This window comes from Pelophylax lessonae (genome assembly GCF_965119305.1).
Source record: "Pelophylax lessonae genome assembly, chromosome: 9".
NCBI classification, from domain to species: domain Eukaryota; kingdom Metazoa; phylum Chordata; class Amphibia; order Anura; family Ranidae; genus Pelophylax; species Pelophylax lessonae.
The window spans coordinates 54,592,673-54,615,924 of NC_138776.1; the positions used below are offsets into that span (position 1 = coordinate 54,592,673).

General features: G+C 44.2%; 1 protein-coding gene across 1 annotated transcript in view; it reads left to right on the top strand.

Moving 5' to 3' along the window:
* The window catches only part of ATRNL1 (attractin like 1), a 1,075,574-nt gene that overhangs the window by 869,999 nt on the left and 182,323 nt on the right, over positions 1 to 23,252 (top strand). Inside the window, exon 27 of the mRNA XM_082267948.1 lies at positions 1,234 to 1,341. Within this exon, the coding sequence (XP_082124074.1) occupies positions 1,234 to 1,341 (108 nt within the window). The remainder of the gene's footprint in view (positions 1 to 1,233; positions 1,342 to 23,252) is intronic.

Below are 23,252 nucleotides of genomic sequence, written 5' to 3' on the forward strand. Positions count from 1 at the left end.
TTATGTGCTGACAGTGTGCTCCCAGCACAGAGACTGAGCTGTAAAAGTCAGCTCTCAATCCCAGCTCCTGACCGTCTCCATATCATGTAACCACTGTAACAGCCAATCACAGTGGTCACATGATTATTGACCCTTCCTTCCTCCTTCTAACCATTTGCCGACCGCACCACGCAAATATACTGCGCCAGGGTGGCTCGGCTGCTCCAGGTCACGTAGATCTATTTTAGACACAGCAGGAGGCGGGCCATGGGAGGATTGCCAGAGAAACTGACAGAAGACCCGCCTGCTTATGTAAACAAAGCAGGCAAGTCTTCTGTCACACAGGCAGAGAGAGATTAGGAGTTTCAGCTAAGCTGAAAGCCAGATCTCTGTTTGCCTGTCAGAGCCCTTCCCCCCACAGCGAGTAAGCACAGTTAGGCATACATTAACCCCTTTGATCACCCCCAGTGTTAACCCCTACCCTGCCAGTGTCATTTATACAGTAACAGTGCATAATATTTAGCACTGATTACGGTTTTAATGTCACTGGTCCCCAAGAAGTGTTAAAAATGTCAGTTAGGGGTCCGTTCTGTCCGCCGCAATGTCGCAGTCCCGCTAAAAATTGCTGATTGTCGCCATTCCTAATAAAAAAAAGTCCAAAAATCTATCCGGTAGTTTGTAAACGCTATAACTTTTGCGCAAACCAATTAAAATACGCTTTTTGGGATTTTTTTACCAAAAATATGTATACAAATTGGCCTAAAAGGCTAAAAAAAAAAAATAGATTTTTTTAATTTTTTTATTGGGAATGTTTTATAGCAGAAAGTTTTTGTGTTGTTTTTCAAAATTGTCGCTATTTTTTTGTTAATAGTGCAAAATCTAAAAGCCGCAGAGGTGATCAAATACCACCAAAAGAAAGCTCTATTTGTGGGGGGGGGAGGACATCAATTGTACTTGGGTACAGCGTCGCACGGCAGCGCAATTTTTCGTTAAATTAACGCAGTGCCGAATCACAAAAAATGGTCTGGTCATTAGGGGGTAAAACCTTCCGGAGCTGAAGTTATTAAAGGGACACTGGGGTGGGCAGGAAAGGGGTTAAAAAAAACATTATGATTTGTCTTATTCCGTTTACATTGAAAATGTTTCAGTGTTTTGTTCCACGTGTAATTTTATTTTTCAATAGTTTTTTTAATATTTTATGTTAATATATTTATAGTTTCTTTTCTAATATCCTTTTTTTTTGTTTCCTTGCAGCAACTCATGCGAGAGCGTCAGCAGATGGCGAGTCGTCCTTTTGCCTCGGTGGATGTGACGCTAGAAGTCGGAGCGGAGCAGGTGGAATGTTTGCGAGCGCCGGCAGAGGTAGTAACTGCCAAATCTATCTGGCTTTATTGATGATACAAAGACCCTATATGATCTTAGTAATCATTGAAAAATGTCTTGGCTAAAAAATGCAATTTTACAAGGTCAGGGATGAAAAGAGCACGGCCTATCAGACTAAGCCCATCACTGAGGTATAGGGCACGGATCGCCTCGGTGATGTCACTAGACACAGCAAAGTGTCCCCGCTGTTTTCTTGCAGCTGCCGCTCTTTAAACATGATCACACCTCAATTATTCGGCTCACCTTGTTTCCGAACGCACCTTTATTAGTTGTTTTCTGTGCGTGAAGCCGCACTTCAGCGCTTCCTTCTCATTTGGGAGTTTGAAGGAGTATAAGCGCCGAGCGATGTTTTCATTTGCGGCTAATGGCCATGCTATCGACTCTCGAGCTGTCTTAATGGAAGGGAGAAAGTGGAAATTGCTGTGCGTAGAGTTACAAGAATGCAATCGCCCGTGAAATGGGCCCTTTACTGTCATCCACAAAGAGGCAGAAACATGCAAAGATCACAAATGGCCCGCTGTGATTTACAATGTGCCACGTTTCTCGCGGCAACGCCGCTCTGATTTTTTTATAAAACGCAGGAGGGTGGCGAGGTGGTCGCGTTCTGTCCTTTTTCATGGTTCATAAAACATACGTTTACAGTGAATATCTTCATGTGTACCTCCCTGGGATTACTGCACATGTGTACCTCCCTGGGGTCAGTGCCAGTGTGTACCTCCCCCTGTGTGTGCTTCCCTGGGGTCATCACCTGTGTGTGCCTCCCAGGGCAGCTGATAAGGCAGTACAACTGGTCCTCGTGTTTACTGGGCCCAGGCCTCATCAGCTAAACGGGGGCCTGGGCAGCTTTATTGTTTTTATTTCTGCCTAAATGAATTTGACTAGACCTCACCCCCCGCTCCTATTTGCTTACCAGGACTTAAATTACATTTCCCTGGGCCCATCACGTCATCAGATTTGGGAGCAGAGGAGAGACTGTTTTTTCAGTTTCGGGGTGTAGGAAGATAAAGTCAGTGCTGCTGTTCCACTGCATCTCAGGAGGGTGGAGGCGGGTTGGGGGGCTCCATCAGAAAGGCCGTAAGGGGCCCCATAATTTCTAACAGCAGCCCTGGTCCCTCTCTAGTGTCACTGTCCATGTGTCCCTTCCTGGGGTTGATTGTCCTGTGTACCTTCCTTGGGTGACTGCCCACGTGTAACTTCCCAGGTTGCTTGCCCCTGTGTATCCTTCCTGGTGTGCCTGCCCCTGTGTACCTTTCCAGGGTGACCGCCCCTGTGTACCTTTCCAGGGTGACCGCCCCTGTGTACCTTTCCAGGGTGACCGCCCCTGTGTACCTTTCCAGGGTGACTGCCCCTGTGTACCTTTCCAGGGTGACCGCCCCTGTGTACCTTTCCAGGGTGACCGCCCCTGTGTACCTTTCCAGGGTGACCGCCCCTGTGTACCTTTCCAGGATGACCGCCCCTGTGTACCTTTCCAGGGTGACCGCTCCTGTGTACCTTCCCGGGGGGGGGGTGACCACCTGCATCTATCTACCTGGGGTGACCGCCCGTGTGTACCTTTCCAGTGTAACCGCCTGTGTGTACCTTCCCAGGGTAACTGCCTGTGTGCACCTTTTTAGGGGTCACTACCCATGTGTTTTTCCCCCAGAATCACCACCATTGTGTGATTCCCTGGGGCACAGCCTATGTGTTCCTCCCTAGGGTCACTGCCTGCATGTGGGGAGGGGCCTGGACGGTGTTCTGCTTAGACCAGGAAGTGAAGGAGCAGCACGCACAGATACTCCATTCCCACCCGGTTGCCATCACATGCGGTTACAAGAGACCATTACTAAAGGTTGTTTTATGCTTGGTACACTATAGCACCCAGTAAATGTGAGTACTTTGCTTAATTAAAAATTTTTTTTTAAAGAAGATGTAAGCATTATTGGAGCCTTCTTTTATGTGACACCGATTGGTTACCTGAGGGAAGTTATCCAGAGTGTGACACTCTCCTGAGGGGCTGGTATACCATCTATAACTCCAGGAAAGGCGAACACTTAAAGGGTAAACTGCGCTGTGATACCTATGCTTAATCGCTAGGTCGCAGGAGGTGAGGACCCAGTCATGTAGGGTGTTGCGGTGAAGGCACATTTCACTACGGAGGCTGCTACTGGATACACTATTTTATCACCGTAAAGTGGACTTTATATCGAGTTTTTGGGAAGTGAAATACTTATATCACGGAAGATTGTCGCCAGCACTTTTATCACGTTAAAAAAAAGACAATATTATTTGCAATACGTTTTCACATCCAATATCTATTCACCAATTTCATATTTATTTATCCATTCACCTATTTATATGTTGAGCACAATGGCACGCTTTGCACTTTAACTCATATGATTGATTGTCATTCAATTATTTACATATTCATTTGATTGTTTATTATTTGTATTTAATACCGATTGTATATTGCACTTTATATTTATATCTGGAGTACTTTATATTAAACGGCACTATTTCATTTATTTAGTCATATGAGAGAGTGCTGTGCTCGCTGCAATTCCCAAAAAAGATGCTAAACCTGTTTAGCTCGAAGGAACAACATTCATTTTGTTTCACTGCCTGCATGTATTGTACCTGCTAAAGTATTTTAATAATAATTCTGATACATATTAAAATATATATATATATTGTACCTAAAATGAGAAGGTTCGGGCCACTCTGTGAGCAGGTAAGTATAACATGTTTATTATTGCAGGTAAAAAAATGTAACCTTTACAACTGCCTTAAGAGCTATACATAAAAAGGACTTACATTTGGCCCTTTACCATGACCTAACCTAACCTGCCCTTGCCCTCCACGGTTGCATACTTACCCTGGCCAGACAACTATGGCCCCCAGTATTTGTTTATATCCAACACCACAAGACTCAATGAGCATTAGTGCCTCCTAGACTCTCTTTTACAAGGTTAGAGATGAAGGGAGAGTTGGAGATTCATCCATATTTTCCTTTCCCTCTCTTGCGCTGTGTCTCATAAAAAGTTGCCATTTTTTAAAAATCATTGTTTTTATCTTTTTTCATCCTTTGTTACATCTCCGTGCTGCTTCTCTCATGCAGCCTTTTTTCAGTCTTTTCCTGATTACATGCATTCCAGCAATGACTTCCTGGAATTTCTCAGGGTGGGTTTCAAACATTGGACCATGCCTGTGCAATGTGTTTTGAAATGACTACTTGGAAATAAAAAGCAAGCTAAAAAATCGCCCACGCAGAGACTAAAGGATGATGGGGAATTACAGAATAATCAGCAAGGGTTAGGCCCCATGCACACAGGGCGTCAGAAAAAATGAGCTGCAGAGCCATTTCTAACGCCCGGAGAAAGCAGCTATAAAAACGTGCTTTCAGTAGCTTTTTCCATTGGCGTAATTGCACGTTTGGCCACGTCGCTTTTAGCAGCGTTTTTTTCTGCCTCCATTCAAAATCAATGGTTCCCTATGGGAGCCTATTGATTTGAATGGAAGGCGCACCGCAAGTTGGATCATCCTGACTTGCGCTGTGAGAGTCTTGAGAGGGAGCTCCACGCCAAAATGGGGAAAAAAAACGGCGTGGGGATCCCCCCCGCCGGTAAATAAAAAACGTATAACGTGGCTTAACGCTGTTTAACCACTTGCCTACAGGGCACTTTCACCCCCTTCCTGCCCAGGCCAATTTTCAGCTTTCAGCGCTCTCACAGTTTGAATGACAATTGCGCGGTCATGCTACACTGTACCCATATGAAATTTATATAATTTTTTTCACATAAATAGAGCTTTCTTTTGGTGGTCTTTAATCATCTCTGGGTTTTTTATTTCTTACAAAAAAAAAAGAAAAAAGACAGAAAATTTTGAAAAAAAAAAGTTTTTCTTATTTTCTGCGAGTAAATTTTGAAAATAAATGATTTTTTCTCCTTCACTGATGTGCGCTGATGAGGCGGCACTGATGGGAACTGATTAGGTGGCACTTATGGGCACTGATGAGGTGGCACTTATGGGCACTGATGAGGTGGCACTGATGAGGAGGAACTAATATGCCACACTGATGAGCACTGATAGGTGGCACTGATAGGCGGCACTGATGAGCACTGATAGGTGGCACTGCTGGGCACTGAGAGGTGGCACTGCTGGGCACTGAGAGGTGGCACTGCTGGGCACTGAGAGGCGGCAATGATGGGCACTGAGAGGCGGCACTGAGAAGCGGCATTGCTGGACACTGACGGGTGGCACTGATGAGCACTGATGGGCAGCACCATCAGTGCCCACACTCAGTGCCCATAATGCTGCTAGTCAGTGCCCATCAGTGCCTAGATGAGCAGGCACTGATGGGCACTGACTGGCAGCACTATATGCACTGATTGGGGGCACTGATGGCGGGCACTGATGGTGGGCACTTATTGTATTTTATTTACCTCTTTTGTAATCAGGGCACTGGTGATCAGTGCCCTGATTACATTTTTCTGTGTCCCCTAACCGCTGTTCGGCTCTCCTCCTTCCTCACATGCAGTCTCTGTGTGAGGAAGGAGAGCTGGCGATGAGAGATGATCTCATATGTTTACATATGAGATCATCTCTCATTGCATGGTCCGATCACGTGGTAAATGGCCGCTGTGATTGCCATTTACCACGATCTGTGATTGGCTGTGTCCAAGGGACATGGCCGACACAGACTTTCCCCGATGTGCGCTCGCGGGAGCGCGTGGGGAGCCTGTCACTGGGAGGCCGCTTAAAGACGGCCTCCCGGAAATTAGAGCCCGCGCTGTAGCCGTCTTTCGGCTATAGCGCGGGCGGCAAGAAGTTAAGCAATGTTATTCAGCCTTTAGCAGTGTCAGACGTTTTTACAGCTTGATGCTGCAGCTCCAGAACTCACTGGTCCTGGGGTTTTTTTGCAGCTATTAAACCCCTTTGCCACTTGGAGCTCCTAAAAGCTCTATGTGTGCATGAGGTCATAGAATAACATGGATGGGCGTTCTGCAGCTGCAAAAAAAAACGTCTGATGCTGCTAACAGCAGCTGCAAATATGCCCTGTGTGCATGGGGCCTTACAATCATGGCAACCAATGCTAAACAATTCTAAACCATTGGGATGATACCGATAAGCAGCAAATGCAAAAAATGAAAAAGGCGATATTCCCACGGCGTACTCAGTCACCCCAGGGGTAGCTCATCTCCTGCAACCAACCTGAGAAGACAGCAGCTGTATAAATAAGGATAAAGAGGAGCCAGAAAAGAGGGTAGAGGGGAATAAGAGAGGATCAAATTCTAGAGAAAAGAAGAAAGAAGGGAAGGGGACATCTCAGACTCGGGAGCATTTAGATAAGGCCTGAACAAGCTGGTTGGAGGGAGGGGAACTCATCCGAGATCCATGGTTCCCAGACCTTGAGAAATTTAAAATGAAAATCACTTTTAAATTGTTACAGCTTCTATGAGACTTTAGTCATTGTGTTTACATTCTGTTCCACCTGGAGTTCTCCTTTAAACTTAGCGTATCTGCGTTCTGGGAGTTCTCCACTGGTCATTACCTTATTTCAGTCAACATTCTTCAGCTTTATCTGTCTTTTGGGTTTGTTTGTTTAAGTCGCTTCTTGTCATATTGTAAGACGAGTCAGTAAACAGCGCAGAGTTGTTTATACGTGCCATGATCGGGGTCTGGGCCGCCTCATCTATATCGCAGCTGGAGCTTATATCCCCTCCCCCACCATCTACCTGAATTTTCTGGATTATATAAACATAGTGACTCCAGAAATGGTGATCAGGAATTCCTGGCAGGCTTTGTTTATAGGAAATGTTTATTTCTATAATGGAAGAGAAGACCCGTACCAATACGGCAATGGCTTTAGTTATGGGGGATGTTGTATGGGGGGCCTCACCTTAAACAGGAGCACACAGGCTAAATCAGGTTGAATTCAAACAGGGGAATTAACCAATCAGGAAACTGGTGTGAGTGGTGTGCGCCACATTAACTAATTAGATCAGGCCTGTTTCAGGTCAATCTGAGCCACCCGCATCAGTTTCTATTATAGAGTGATAAAGAAACTGGGGTGGGTTCTTCACCTTATGACTATGGTAAACTGCCGCAGATCTCAGCCAGGTCAGATCTGGTATATGGGATATAAACTGCCAGCATACCGCTCCAGCTGAACTGCCTTCTGTACTGTGTCTGTCACAAACATGGTAAAGAACAGGGAGCAGATCACTTCTAATAATAAAGGGGCTTACATCCCTATTGTTGATTTGGAGCTGCAGTTTAGAAGAAGCCTAAAGCCTGCACCATTCTTTATTTCCCCCGAAGTGTTATTTATACTCTGCACTCTTTTTCATACGTTTTATATAGGCTCTCCTTAGCCACTTTGGTTAAAAATAAGCTTGAGCTTTACAAAGCTCAGTAGCTCACGCTTTACTACAAAGTTACCAAATTCAAAATCATCAGTATTGGTCTTCATCTTGTGGCAGGGTGAGGTGAAATTATTTAAGACCTTTTCGTTTTTTTTTTTGGTTTTTTTTAACCACCCCTGTACACCCCCTATGGACCAGAGCAATTTTTACATTTCTGAAATGAGCCTGTTTTATTCAGCATTAACTGTCATTACTTAAAGGAGTATCAAACACAAACATCTAATATATTGCAGCTTACCAGTCCTTAGATGCGGTGGCTACATCAGTTCTTTTTTTTTTTTTTTTTTTTCTAGGTTTTTCTTTTTTTTCCCTCTGTTTTCACCTGGTAATTCAGCCGGTAACATACTTCTTTTAAGCAGGCTGATTGAAACAAACTGAAGCTGTTTCTTTCTGTACGTGAGCTGTGTTCACTAGCTATCCCATAGTGCTCTGAGAATCCAATTAATCAGCTGGTCTCTGGCAGCAGTACTTGCTTAGTCTACTGTATCTATTGAGGAGCAGTGTTGTGACTCTAGGACTCTCCATAACATAGAGGGGTTCTGTAGTCCACAGTCAAAGAGCACAGGAGTTAATAGACTCAAAACAGTCTTTTGTCAAGATGAACCTGTGTCTTTTTTTGCACTTATTAACAGATAACTAAATTATTTCAATTGTTTATTTAAAGCAGAACGCTTAAAGTTATTTCGCCAGCCCAGTGACATCTCTTCTTCTGGCGGCAGGAATTTCTTAAGGACCAAGCAGTTCTCACTCAGTGATGCAAAAGCACTGCTTAGTCCTGAAGTACTGTGAGCCCACCTGCATGCCCCTGGGGGGGGGGGGGGGGGTAATACAATAGACTGGGCTTCACAGTGTCATTCCGCCCATAGAGGACTGCAAGTGCTGGACCAAGGAGGAAGTCAGGGACCACGTTGGAGAATGGAGTTGGTAAGAGAAGACGGGCAATATAAAAAAATCCTGGAGCTCTCTCTCCACCGTGCTCATTCCCGGGGTGGAAAATCGGCATCCAGATTGCCTCAGTCGGCAGGCGTTGGACCAAGGGGAGTGGTCCTTTTATCCGGAGGTGTTTCATCAGCTGTGTCTCCAGTGGAGCAGCCCCCAAGGTGGATTTGTTGGCGTCTCAGGCTCAACAGAAAGGTTCAACAGAGGTTTGTCTCGGCTCAACAGAGATTTGTGGCTCGGTCAAGGGATCCTCTGGTGGACACCACAGACGCACTGGTGGCCCCATGGGGTCAGTATCTGATTTACGCCCGCCTCTCAAGCTTCTGCCAAGATTTCTATGCAGGATTGAGGTAGAAAGGATTCCGGTCATCTTAGTGCCTCCGGACTAGCCTCGCCAGGGTTGGTAAGCTGATCTGGTATGGCTGGTCGCCAACGTTCCTTGGAAGCTTCCTCTCAGGGAGATGGACCGATCTTCCACCCTGCTTTACAGTCGCTAGCTTTGACGGCTTGGCTGTTAAACGCCAGGTGCTAAAGGATAAAGGTTTATCTGAGTCTGCGATTTCTACACTGTTAAAAGGTAGGAAATCTACTTCTTGGAAGATCTGCCATCTTAAGTGGAAGATGTACATTGCGTGGTGTGAGTCTCTTGGGCTTCGTCCTGGCTTCTTCTCGGTGGCCTGGATCTTAACCTTCCTTCAGCGGGGGGTTGCACTGAAATTGCCCTTGAGTACCTTCAAGGGCCAGGTGTCGGCCTTGGGGGTCTTTTTACAATGACCCTTGGCCAAACACTCCCTGGTGCGTACTTTTCTTCTTGATGTCCGACATTTGGTTCCTTCAGTGCGGGCTCTGTTGCCGCCTTGGGATCTTAATTTGGAGCTTTCTACAGAAGCCTCCCTTTAAAAATATTTGAGAGATTCCCCTGCTTACGCTGTCCCAGAAGGTGGACTTTTTGGTGGCTATCACCTCTGCGTGCAGGGTGTCGGAACTGGTGACGTTATCCTGTCGTTCACCTTATCTGGTGATTCACAAAGATAAGGTGGTGCTTCACCCCTGTCCGTCATTCCTTCCTAAGCTGGTCTCTGACTTTCATTTGAACGAAGACATTGTGTTGTCTTCATTGTGTCCCAGGCCTAAACATCCGAAGGAAATTGCCTTGCATGCCTTGGATGTGACCTGGGCTATTAGGGTGTACCTGGCAGCTACGGAGTCTCTCAGGAAGTCAGACTCTCTATTTGTGTTCATGGATGGACCTTGCAAAGGGTTGTCCGCTTCCTCTGGGACCATTTCAAGATGGATCAGACAGACGGTGGTTCAGGCCTATTCCATCAGGGGTCAGGTTCCTCCTTTCCCTGTCAAGGCGCATTCTACTAGGGCGCTTAGTGCCTCCTGGGCTTTCCATCATCAGGCGTCAGTGACACAGGTTTACAAAGTTTTATAAAGTGGATGTGTTGGCATCTGCTTATGCTTCCTTTGGCCACAAGGTTTTGTAGGCTGCTGTTTAAGAGGACTTGATCCTCTTTGAGGGTGTATTGTTTTCTTCAGGTGGGCTCCACTTGTTTGATTGAGCTCCTGTTGCCTGGTTGGCTAATGTTTAGTTTTGGGAATATTGTGCTGTTTCCCACCCCTCATGTTTAACACTGCTTTGGGATGTCCCAATGGTCAAGAATGACAGAAGCTTTATCAGTCAATGAACGAAAGAGAAAATGGGATTTTTAACTTAACTGTAAAATCCACCCCTCTGAGGAGTTAAAATTCTCCTGACACTACTTGAAACAAAACTGAGTGACTATAGCAGGGAGAGAGAGTATACCCCCTGGGACTGCCCATGGGTGTAGCCAGAATTTTGTTCTGCCTAGTCTCCTACTCCTGTAGGGGGCAGTATTACCCAGTGGTCAAGAATGACAGGAGCTGTGTCCGTCAATGAACATCAGAGAAATGGATTTTACGGGAAGTCAAAAATCCCATTTTGTTCAGCTGGTATTGAAATTTGCTGATCGCAGGGGCTTCAAATAACAGAAAGAACTCATCTTGTAATTAGTTACTTTGTTGAACGGTTCCCATAAATGCTGTGTAAATTTCCACCAAACTCCAGATTAAATGTAAACAACCGATCGTGGATGCCATTATGGTAATTATGGTTTGCAGATTGATCTGTTATAATGAGCTGTCAATCTTCAGAACATAATGACATTAATTGTGGCTGCGGTCAGAGTGTACATTTGATTTACACATTTACATTGTTAATCTGGTAAAGCGGAGGAATTATTCCCTGCAACAATCTATAATACGGCCCTGCCAGATTTCTGTCATTGTGTGCTGTACACAGTACCACTTCTCTTGTCCTGTATGCTGGGTCTAATTCTCAGTATCTGTTCTTATTCTGTATGTATGGACTCTGCACAGTAGCACTTCTCTTGTCCTGTATGCTGGGTCTAATTCTCAGTATCTGTTCTTATTCTGTATGTATGGACTCTGCACAGTAGCACTTCTCTTGTCCTGTATCTGGAGTATAATTCTCAGTTTCTCTTCTTACAATTTTTTTTTTCTGGTTGAGTTTCAGCCCTGGGGACCCTCTGGAAACGAATTAGGTGGCACACAACACATCACTGCAAAATGTGGCTAACAGTGGGCTTAAAACTCACTGCGTACACATATATACAGTGCCTTAAAAAAGTATTCATAACCCTTGAAATTTCTACATTTTGTCATATTACAACCAAAAACGTAAATGCATTTTATTGGGATTTTATTTGAAAGACCAACACAAAGTGGCACAGAATTGTGAAGTGGAAGGAAAATGATAAATGGTTTTCCAAATGTTCAACAAATATGTGAAAAGTGTGCCTGCATTTGTATTCAGCCCCCCTGAGTCAATACTTTGTAAAACCCCCTTTCACTGCAATTACAGCTGCAAGTATTTTTGGGGATGTCTCTACCAGCTTTGGACATCTAGAGAGACATTTTTGCCCATTCTTCTTTGCAAAATACCTCAAGCTCTGTCAGGTTGAATGGAGAGCATCTGTGAACAGCAATTTTCAAGTCTTGCTACAGATTCTCAATAGGATTTAGGTCTGGACCATTCCATTGTAACTCTGGCTGTATGTTTGGGGTCATTGTCCTGCTGGAAGGTGAGCCTCCGCCCCAGGCTTAAGTCTTATACAGACTCTAACAGATTTTCTTCTAAGATTGCCCTGTATTTGGCTCCATCCATCTTCCCATCAACTCTGACCAGCTTCCCTGTCCCTGCTGAAGAAAAGCATCCTCACAACATGATGCTGCCACCATCATGTGTTCCACCATGTTCAGGGTGATGTGCAGTGTTAGTTTTCCACCACACATGTCATTTTGCTTTTAGGCCAAAGAGTTCAGTTTTGGTCTCATCTGACCAGAGCACCTTCTTCCACATGTTTAATGTGTCCCCCACATGGCTTCTCACAAACTGTAAATAGGACTTTTTATGGCTTTCTTTCAACAAATGCTTTCTTCTTGCCACTCTTACATAAAGGGCAGATTTGTGGAGTGCAGGATTAATAGTTGTCCTGTGGACAGATTCCCCCCCCTAAGCTGTGGATCTCTGCAGCTCCTCCAGAGTTACCATGGGCCTCTTGGCGGCTTCTCTGATGAATGCTGCTTCTCTGATGAATGCTCTCCTTGCCCGGCCTGTCAGTTTAGGTGGATGGCCATGTCTTGGTAGGTTTGCAGTTGTGCCATACTCTTTCCATTTTCAGATGACGGATTGAACAGTGCTTTGTAAGATGTTTAAAGCTTGGGATATTTTTTAAGACCTAACACTGCTTTACACTTCTTCATACCTGTATCCCTAACCTGTCTGATGTGTTCCTTGGCCTTCATGATGCTGTTTGTTCATTACGGTTCTCTAACAAACCTCTGAGGGCTTCACAGAACTGTATTTATACGGAGATTAAATTACACACAGGTGGACTTTTTAGGTGATTAATTTCAATAGATTTTAGTTAGGGGTATCAGAGTAAAGGGGGCTGAATACAAATGCAAGCCACACTTTTCAGATATTTATTTGTAAAAAAATTTGTGTTGGTCTGTCATATAAAAATCCCAAGAAAATACTTTTACGTTTTTGTAACATGACAAAATGTGGTAAATTTCAAGGGGTATGAATATTATTTCAAGGCACTGTACAGACCCCTGGAAATAAGTGGGACATTCTAGGGGATATTAGACACCAGCTCATAAGATGTATAAAAAAAATAACATTTTATTCAAAATCATAAGGGTTAAAAACATATTCAAAACATATTCACACAGACAGTAGCCATATTGATCTCCGTCTTGGCCCTGGAATCCAGTATGTGGGCCAACACGTTTCACTGGCTGTCCCACTTCATCAGGGCCTTGGGTCCCTAAATGGTACTGCAGTTATATATAAACTTGCATGAGGTACTTATTCAACATTAACATGATGTCATAAAACATATTATTATGGTTATACAAGACATTTAACCATTACTGGCCTAGTGTCATTTAACGTTTTATATCCACGTTGAATGACACTAGGCCTGTAAGGGTTAAATGTCTTGTATAACCGTAATAATATGTTTTATGACATTATGTTAATGTTTAATAAGTACCTCATACAAGTCTATATATAATTGCATTACCATTTAGAGATCCAAGGCCCTGATGAAGCGGAGCAGCCCACGTAACGCGTTGGCCCACATACTGGATTCCAAGGCCAAGACCGAGATCTTAATGGCTACCGTCTGTGTGAATATGTTTTTAAACCCTTATGATATTGATTAATAACAGTATAACTCCCCCCTTTAGTACAGGTTCCCTCCCAGTATAGATATGCCCCATTACAGATTCCCCCAGTACAGAATCCCCCAACTGGTACACACCTCTCCCCCACCAGTACATTCACTTCCCTTCCCCTCCTCCCAATCACCACCACCAATACAGGTCCCCCTATATAAATGGACAACAGATTTATTTTCCCTCACCAGTGCAGCTCCCCCCCCCCCCCCACCAGTACAGCCCCCAGTGCACATTCTACACCAGTGTATCTACCCACAGTATATCACCCCCATTTCAGACCTCTCCTCTACCCTTGACACCAGTACAGCTCCTCATTATTACTTTTTATATTTACAATGTTTCCTTTATCTGCAGAATAAAGGGATGAGCTTTCATCTGCAGATGATGTCAGTTAAAACAACCTATCAAGTAAAAAAAATAATTATTTTTTCAATAAAATGTGTTCCTGTGTAGCTCCTTATTAACTTTTAGCTTGCCCTAATTTCGTTTTCCTCTCCTTCTCCCCTATGCTATTATTTTCTTATTGATTTTTTATTTTATTTTAATATTTACACTGTTCTTCTTTTATTTAGTTTGTTCAATCTTTTTTTGCTGTCAAATTAAAAAAAAAAATGAAAAAATATCTTTCCAATACTTTGTACTAGAATCATAATTTTAACGTAATATTAAATGGGGAAAACAGTAGAATAAAATGTATGCTTGTATCTGAATTATTTTGAAAGTGTAGGTGTAACAGAAAACATAGCACAAGGGACATAACCCACAGCTAGCAGGAGGTGTCCCTTGTGCTGATTCCTCTTTTTTTTAGTTGCAGTCTTTCTCCATTTTTAGTCTATATATTAAGTACAAACATATATAATTTTTTTCAAGACAATATCAACAAAAAGGCAATAAATATGTGTATTACTTTGTTATCATAAGTAATGACGAAGCAATTTGTAAATCAGTGGGCTCATTGGCGAAATGTAAAATTGACTCTGGTCCATAAGAGGGTGTACAGGTGTGAGAGCTGAATCGGATAAGCTATCAGTTCTCTTTTTAATCTATTTTTTTCTGCTCTTTGTTCTGACTAGTTACAGAATATTTTTATATTTTACACGCTGACATTTCTCTAAAATATTCTCCCCATCTCTGCGCTGACTCTGCAATCCTTCCCCGAGAGAGATTCACGTTTGTTTAAGTAAATATTATAAATCTGGTGATAGATTTATCGATGTATCCGGAGTTACAGATCTCTGCTTAGCACAATTGATCCAGCGCACTGAATGATTCTTTCTAGAGGAATATAGAGCCGAGGTACGTTGTATCTCATCAGAAGGCGATTGTGAGAAGTGATTGATTTTGCACGTGGCTTGCATTCATCTTCTGTGTCACCAATACGAGGAAACGCGGCATCAGCCGAGAGAAGGCGGGCGAGGAGACAATGGAGGAGATACAAAAACTCTCTGACTACTGAAAAACTTCCACCTTCATGGGAAATTATATATTATTATATTATATATGATTATATAAGTTGCTATATTATTATATAAAAAACTGAGAAACTCTGTAAAAAGAAAAAGCAGCAGCAAAGTCAAGACAGTGACTTCACACTGACGACAGCTTCTTCTCCGCAACCCACCAGGTGGCATAAAAGTAAAAATTATCAGCAGAATTTTTTTAACATTCTCTGGAAAATTATTTTTTTTTTCTATTAATAAAATATTTTTGTAAATTAGAGATCCCTGCATTATTATTGTCTTTGCCCAGATGATGCAAAAGTGTGTTGGATGCTGCAAAGAGACACAGTTGTCACAGAAGTGGATAGGAGTCACTAGATGACACAGGATGCTCAGTGATGCCCCGGAGTTATTGGGGTGCACTGGGGAGATGACACAGACTGCTCTGGGCTGATTTTGGAGTTATTAAGTGACACCGGATGCTCTAGATTCACTCATGGGTTGCACACAGGGGACATGACACAGGATATCTGTATATATCAGGCATGTCCAACCTGCGGCCCGGGGGCCACATGTGGCCCGGAACCCCAGGCAATGCGGCCCACTGCCCCCTGACAATTTTTTTTTGCTGGGAAGGAAGGAAGTCGAGTCGAGGGCATGGCCACAGAGGTTTCCAACTAACGGTAGGCAGAGGCTGCCTCGGAGTGGAGGGGGGGGGGGGGGGGAAGACGAGCATGTGCAGTGTTTCTGACTCCTACCACCATGACCACTTCAAATCACTGAAGTGGTCATGGTGGTTAGAGTGTTCCTTTAATATCTCTCAGAAGAAGTAAACCTCCGTATACTGATTTCATTTCATTTGATCATCCTCTAGTTGTGTTAAATTAGTGCGGGGGGTGCGGAGGTGCGGGAAGGGCACAGCAGCGTTTTATTACTTATATACTGTACCTTAACTATAGAATATATTTTATATGTGGCCCGAGAAAATTCCTCTACACTCAATGTGGCCCAGAGAAGCCAAAAGGTTGGACACCCATGGTATATATATATGGACTCTGCACAGTACCACTTCTCTTCTCCTGTATGCTGGGTGTAATTCTCAGTATCTGTTCTAATTCTGTATATATGGACTCTGCACAGTACCACTTCTCTTGTCCTGTATGCTGAGTGTAATTCTCATTATCTGTTCTTATTCTGTATATATGGACTCTGCACAGTGCCACTTCTCTTGTCCTGTATGATGGGTGTAATTCTCAATATCTGTTCTTATTATGTATGTATGGACTCTGCACAGTACCACTTCTCTTGTCATGTATGCTGGGTGTAATTCTCAGTATCTGTCCTTATTCTGTATGTATGGACTCTGCACAGTAGCACTTCTCTTGTCCTGTTTGCTGGGTGTAATTCTCAGTATCTGTTCTTATTCTGTATATATGGACTCTGCACAGTAGCACTTCTCTTGTCCTGTTTGCTGGGTGTAATTCTCAGTATCTGTTCTTATTCTGTATATATGGACTCTGCACAGTACCACTTCTTCTGTCCTGTATGCTGGGTATAATTCTCAGTATATGTTCTTATTCTGTATGCATGGACTCTGCACAGTACAACTTCTCTTGTCCTGTATACTGGGTGTAATTCTCGGTATTTGTCCTCATTCTGTATGTATGGACTCTGCACAGTACTACTTCTCTTGTCCTGTATGCTGGGTGTAAGTCTCAGTATCTGTTCTTATTCTGTATATATGGACTCTGCACAGTACTACTTCTCTTGTCCTGTATACTGGGTGTAATTCTCAGTATCTGTTCTTATTCTGTATGTGTGAACTCTGCACAGTACCACTTATTTTGTTCTATATGCTGGGTGTAATTCTCAGTATCTGTTACTCCTCTTGTCCTGTGCACTTCCATTCTGCACCGTGTGGGGCCCCCCTCTGCGCTCCCATCACAGGAAGGAGACCTGAGAACTCGTCACGGTTTGCTGATGACTCCGGTGAGAGTTCTGGGAATGAGCGCTGTTCTCTGTATTAATATTTTACTTCATAATGGATTTTATGGAGAGAGAGGTCTGTGCAATAAATTACGTATAACGATATCCTGAGATTACATTAGGATAATGCGTTCACAGCGTCGCGGGTCATGTAGAAATTACTCTGTGTAAACTTTTACGGCGTGGTGGAGAAATATTAGGAAAGCTCAGAAGGCGGCAAGACTCAGTGACACCTGTGAGGTGTTTCCTGAGGTCACATGGTGCTAGATTTGCCAGTTGTCAGGAGATATATTGAGGGGGCAGAAAAACCCAGAACCCCCCTGTCCCCAGATTTCCCTTTTTGTCCCTAGATCTTCCTTTCTTCCCCCAAATCTGCCTTCCATCCCTGGGTCTGCCTCCTTACCCAGACAAGCCTTCTGTCCCCAGATCTGCTGTCCATCCCCAGATCCTTGTTCCTTTCCCAGATGTGCATTCTGTCCTGAAATCTTCCTTCCATCCCCAGATCGGCCTTCCTTCACCAGATCTGCCTTTCATTCCTAGATTTTCCTTCCATCTCTAGATCTTCCTTTTATCCCTATATCTGCCTTCCGCCCCCAGATCTGCCTTCCGCCCCCAGATCTGCCTTCTGCCCCCAGATCTGCCTTCCGCCCCCAGATCTGCCCTCCGCCCCCAGCTTTGCCTTCCATCCCCAGCTTTGCTGTCTTCCTTCTCTAGATCTTCTTTCCATCCTTAATCTTCCTTCCACCCCCAGATCTGCCTTTCATTCCTAGATTTTCCTTCCATCTCTAGATCTTCCTTTTATCCCCATATCTGCCTTCCGCCCCCTGATCTGCTTTCTGCCCCCAGATCTACCCTCCGTCCCCAGCTTTGCCCTCCATCCCCAGCTTTGCCCTCCATCCCCAGCTTTGCCTTCCATCCCCAGCTTTGCTGTCTTCCTTCTCTAGATCTTCTTTCCATCCTTAATCTTTCTTCTGTCCCCAGATCTGCCTTCTGTCCTGCACAGATCACTAACAGAATCTGCCAAAGGCTATGGATGTTAGTATCCTTCATTGCAGCAACACTTTATAGGTGTTTTCTGAAGTAACATGGCACTAAATCTACCAGTTGTCAGTTGTCTCAAATCGTCCCCCCAGATCTGCCTTCCGTCCTGAGTTCTTCCTTCCATCCTGAGATCTTCCTTCCATCCCCAGATCTGCCTTCTGTCCTGAGATCTTCCTTCCATCCTGAGATCTTCCTTCCATCCCCAGATCTGCCTTCTGTCCTGAGATCTTCCTTCCATCCTGAGATCTACCTTCCATCCTGAGATCTTCCTTCTGTCCTGAGATCTTCCCTCCTGAGATCTTATTTCCATCCTGAGATCTTATTTCCATCCTGAGATCTTATTTCCATCCTGAGATCTTATTTCCATCCTGAGATCTTATTTCCATCCTGAGATCTTCCTTCCATCCTGAGATCTTCCTTCCATCCCCAGATCTGCCTTCTGTCCTGAGATCTTCCTTCCATCCCCAGATCTTCCTTCCATCCTGGGATCTTCCTTCCATCCTGGGATCTTCCTTCCATCCTGGGATCTTCCTTCCATCCTGAGATCTTATTTTCATCCTGAGATCTTACTTCCATCATAAGATCTTCCTTCTGTCCTAAGATCTTCCTTCTGTCCTAAGATCTTCCTTCTGTCCTGAGATCTTCCTTCTGTCCTAAGATCTTCCTTCTGTCCTGAGATCTTCCTTCTGTCCTAAGATCTTCCTTCTGTCCTGAGATCTTCCTTCTTTCCCCAGATCTGCCTTCTTTAACCAGATCTGCTTTCCATTCCAAGAGCTTCCTTTTATCTCTAGGTCTTCCTTCCATCCACAAATCTACCTTTTGTTCCCAGATTTACTATTTGTTCCTAGATCTTCCTTCCTTTCCCAGATCTGCCTTCTGTCCCCAGTTCTTTCTTCCATCCCTAGACCTTCCTTCCACCCCTAAATCTTCTATTTGTCTTCAAATCTGCCTTCTGTCCCCAGATCATCTTTTCAGCCCCAGATCTGCCTTTAGTCCCACACAGATTAACAGCACAACCTGCTGAATGCTATGGACCACGTTCGTTTCCTTCATAGAGGACCCATGCAATATCTTTTGATCAATACATTTGCTATAGCTATTGACATTTTTTACATTTCCCTTCAGTCTTGCACAGTTGTACAGGCTCCTCCCCTGTACTGATATTACTCTGATTTCACTGCACACTGTGAGCTTCTCATGTTGTGCATTAGAAGTTGCAGCATGTCAGCTAGAGCCCTCCTCATTTCCTGGCTGGGGGATGTCCAACATAATCTAGCCTTTCCATCCAATCTCTACTGCCCCGGGCTGCCCCCTTCATGGGATTTCAGTTCTTTCAATCATGGAGGCTCTGGCATCACATGTGGGCATTACCTGGGGCTTTCTGCATGCAAAAGTATTCTGTCTAGGAATGCCAACTCTTCCAACCAACTTATCCACCCATTGTAATATTTGCAAAAATCCTCCCAAGAGCCTGACTATTGCTTGCATTAGGACTGTGGAGAACTGAGGGCGGGTGCTGTGATGTCCTCAGGAAGCTATGTACAGAACCTTACCAGCCCCTCCCACCAGCCACAATCTGCCTGCATTGCATAGAGAAGCACAGCGAGTCAGGAATGATATCACTGAGTCTAAAATAAGGTATGTCATCAAAAATCAAAGTTTTTTTTTAAAAGTAAGGCAAAAAAAATAAGCAGATTAAACTTTAGCTTCAAATAACATTTCACTATAGATGAAAGAAATGTAAACATCTTTGGGGTTCTGGCTTTGAACTTTTATGCCTGAAGTTGTGGTGTCAGAGCCCCCCCATCCTTCATTACCCTAAAATGTAGTGCGGTCCTGTAGGGGACATCTTACATGCTGCTCCATTGACATCTGCACAGCTGCCCCAAATTTGTAGGCATCAATAAAAAGTCATTTTCAGTTTTAGAGAAAATTCAAAGTCGCCAACTCCATCGTGTGATGAGCGCCTCTGCTGGGACTCCTTATAAGTGTTGCGGAATATTCCGGATATATTTCAATCCAGATAATATTCACCTCCATCCCTCTCCCTGCAGAGATTCATTCCGAATGTCTCCCGTTCGGCGGTGTTCAGACAGACACCTCGGGTGAGACGATACGGCGCAGTCAGATGGTGCGAATGATGATGTACAGATGAAATGTGCGCCCAGCAGACATGGACAGGGTGCTCATAAATTTAGGAGGAAAACAAACTTATGTGCCAGGAAACACACGGAGTCTGCAAATTTGGGTCATAAAGAGAGGCGGTTAGTCCTTCTGTACTGATAATTATCCTAACATTTCGCAGTGAGCCCCCTACTGCTACAGCCAGCTATAACACGTACATTTATTGCTTAGAATGTCAGCTTATTGCTCCTCGTTCATGTACATCACTACTTCTCAGCATATCGCTCCTCATTTACGTACACCACTACATCCCAGCATATTACTCCTCGTCCATGTACATCACTACATCTCAGCATATAGCTCCTCGTCTACGTACACCACTACATCCCAGCATATTGCTCCTCGTCCACGTACATTGCTATGTCTCAGCATATCATTTCTCATCCATGTACATCACTACATCTCAGCATATAGCTCCTCGTCTACGTATACCACTACATTCCAGCATATCGCTCCTCGTCCATGTACATCACTACATCCCAGCATATTGCTCCTCGTCCATGTACATAACTACATCTCAGCATATAGCTCCTCGTCTACATACACCACTACATCCCAGCATATTGCTCCTCGTCCATGTACATTGCTATGTCTCAGCATATCGTTTCTCGTCCATGTACATTGCTACGTCTCAGCATATCGCTCCTCGTCCATGTACATCACTGCATCTCCACATAAAAAAAAATGTAAAAATTAAAAAGCAGAGTATACTACCACTTTAAAGGCACTCTGCACATGCTCAGTTTGATGTGAATTTCTAGAGAGTTTTTTTTTATAGGGTGCATGTGATCAGCACAGGGCCAATCAACACTGACAGAGGCAGAAGTCATGCAGCCTCATAGGACAGTCAGAAGAGAATGAAAACTCCTTCTATGCGCTTTAACCAGACACTGATAGAAGTCACAAGACTGCTATATACTGCTGATGAGAAAAGGTATTTTAGCAGTTTTCATTTACTAAAATAATTGCATTTCCATGTTCTATTTACTGTGGGAGAGCAGATATAGTGAATGCAGACTCCTGGGGAGACCAGCTATAGTGACTGCAGGATTCTGGGGAGACCAGATATAGTGAATGCAGGATTCTGGGAGACCAGATATAGTGAATGCAGGATCCTGGGGAGACCAGATATAGTGAATGCAGGCTCCTGGGGAGAACAAGTATTTAGTGAATGCAGAATCCTAGAGAGACCAGATTTAGTGAATGCAGGGTCCTGGGGAGAGCAGATATAGTGAATGCAGGATTCTGGGGAGACCAGATATAGTGAATGCAGGCTCCTGGTGACTATAGTGACTGCAGGATTCTGGGGAGACCAGATATAGTGAATGCATGATTCTGGGGAGACCAGGTATAGTGAATGCAGGATCCTGGGGAGACCAGATATAGTGAATGCAAGATTCTGGGGAGACCAGATATAGTGAATGCAGGATCCTGGGGAGACCAGATATAGTGAATACAGGATTCTGGGGAGACCAGATATAGTGAATGCAGGATTCTGGGGAGACCAGATATAGTGAATGCAGGATCCTGGGGAGACCAGATATAGTGAATGCAGGATCCTGGGGAGACCAGATATAGTGAATGCAGGATTCTGGGGAGACCAGATATAGTGAATGCAGGATTCTGGGGAGACCAGATATAGTGAATGCAGGATCCTGGGGAGACCAGATATAGTGAATACAGGATTCTGGGGAGACCAGATATAGTGAATACAGGATTCTGGGAGACCAGATATAGTGAATGCAGGATCCTGGGGAGACCAGATATAGTGAATACAGGATTCTGGGGAGATCAGATATAGTGAATGCAGGCTCCTGGGGAGACCAGATATAGTGAATGCAGGCAGGCTCCTGGGGAGACCAGATATAGTGAATGCAGGATCCTGGGGAGACCAGATATAATGAATGCAGGCTCCTGGGGAGACCAGATATAGTGAATGCAGGATCCTGGGGAGACCAGATATAGTGAATGCAGGATTCTGGGGAGACCAGATATAGTGAATACAGGCTCCTGGGTTTAGTAACACTTTAAGTGGCCCTCGCTCTTCAAAAGGCTGAGCCCCCCTGCTTTACGTTCAGCTTTAGAGACATATCTGTCCCTTTTCCAGTTTCTTCAGATATTTTTCCTTTATTACCCCATTTTCATTTCTATGAATCTCCGATAACTGACGATGTAATGAGGATGGAGTCTCCTCTGCAGATCGGGGTCTATCATATTTACCGACACCTCTTAGTAAATATTATTTCCACCTCTGCAGTCGTTTTTTCCTCCTTCTCTGACAACTGAAAAACAATTGTCTGAGATCTCTGGGTAGTGGCGTTCTGTCGGCAAAGGAGACACTCGGGTGGGAAGTGTTTTGTGTTTTCTCTGTCTGAGGAGGAAATTACTTTTCTCCATCACCCGGTTGCTCTAGATGTGACCGCGGCGGTCCCTCTTTTCTCATTGGCACGCAGGCGGCGGTGTCTCATGTGCGCAAATTATATTTGCTGACAGTGATTGAGAGTGAAAGTGAGCTCTAGAGCACCGAAGACAGCTGCGACGGTCCATCTAACTAGCCTGCGTTGTGTGAGTCGTCGTGACCCTGGTCGTCTGACCTTCGCTGGTCCTCTGGCTGGATTGATATTTATCAGCTGATTGTATCCACTTTACTGGTATTTCTGTGTTTTCTGGGAGAAAAATGAGACCCTGCGGGATGGATACGTCGATATTCTGCAAATGACGGTGCATGGTTAATTTCTCCTTTCTGCTGCAGACCTGTTCACTGCACTCCCGTGTTTCTCAGCTCCCAAGTATGCTTAACAGTAACAAATCTGACTTTTAACCACTTCAGCTCCAGAAGATATACCCCCCTTCATGACCAGGCCATTTTTTGCAATACGGCACTGCATTACTTTAACTGACAATTGCGCAGTCGTGCAACGCTGTACCCAAATAAAATGAATGTCCTTTTTTTTCCCACAAATAGAGCTTTCTTTTGATGGTATTTGATCACTTGTGCGGTTTTTATTTTTTTCACTATAAAAATAAAAAAGACCGACCATTTTGAAAAAAAAAAACAATATTTCTGTTTCGTTCATTGATGAACACAGCTCCTGATCTTCATAAC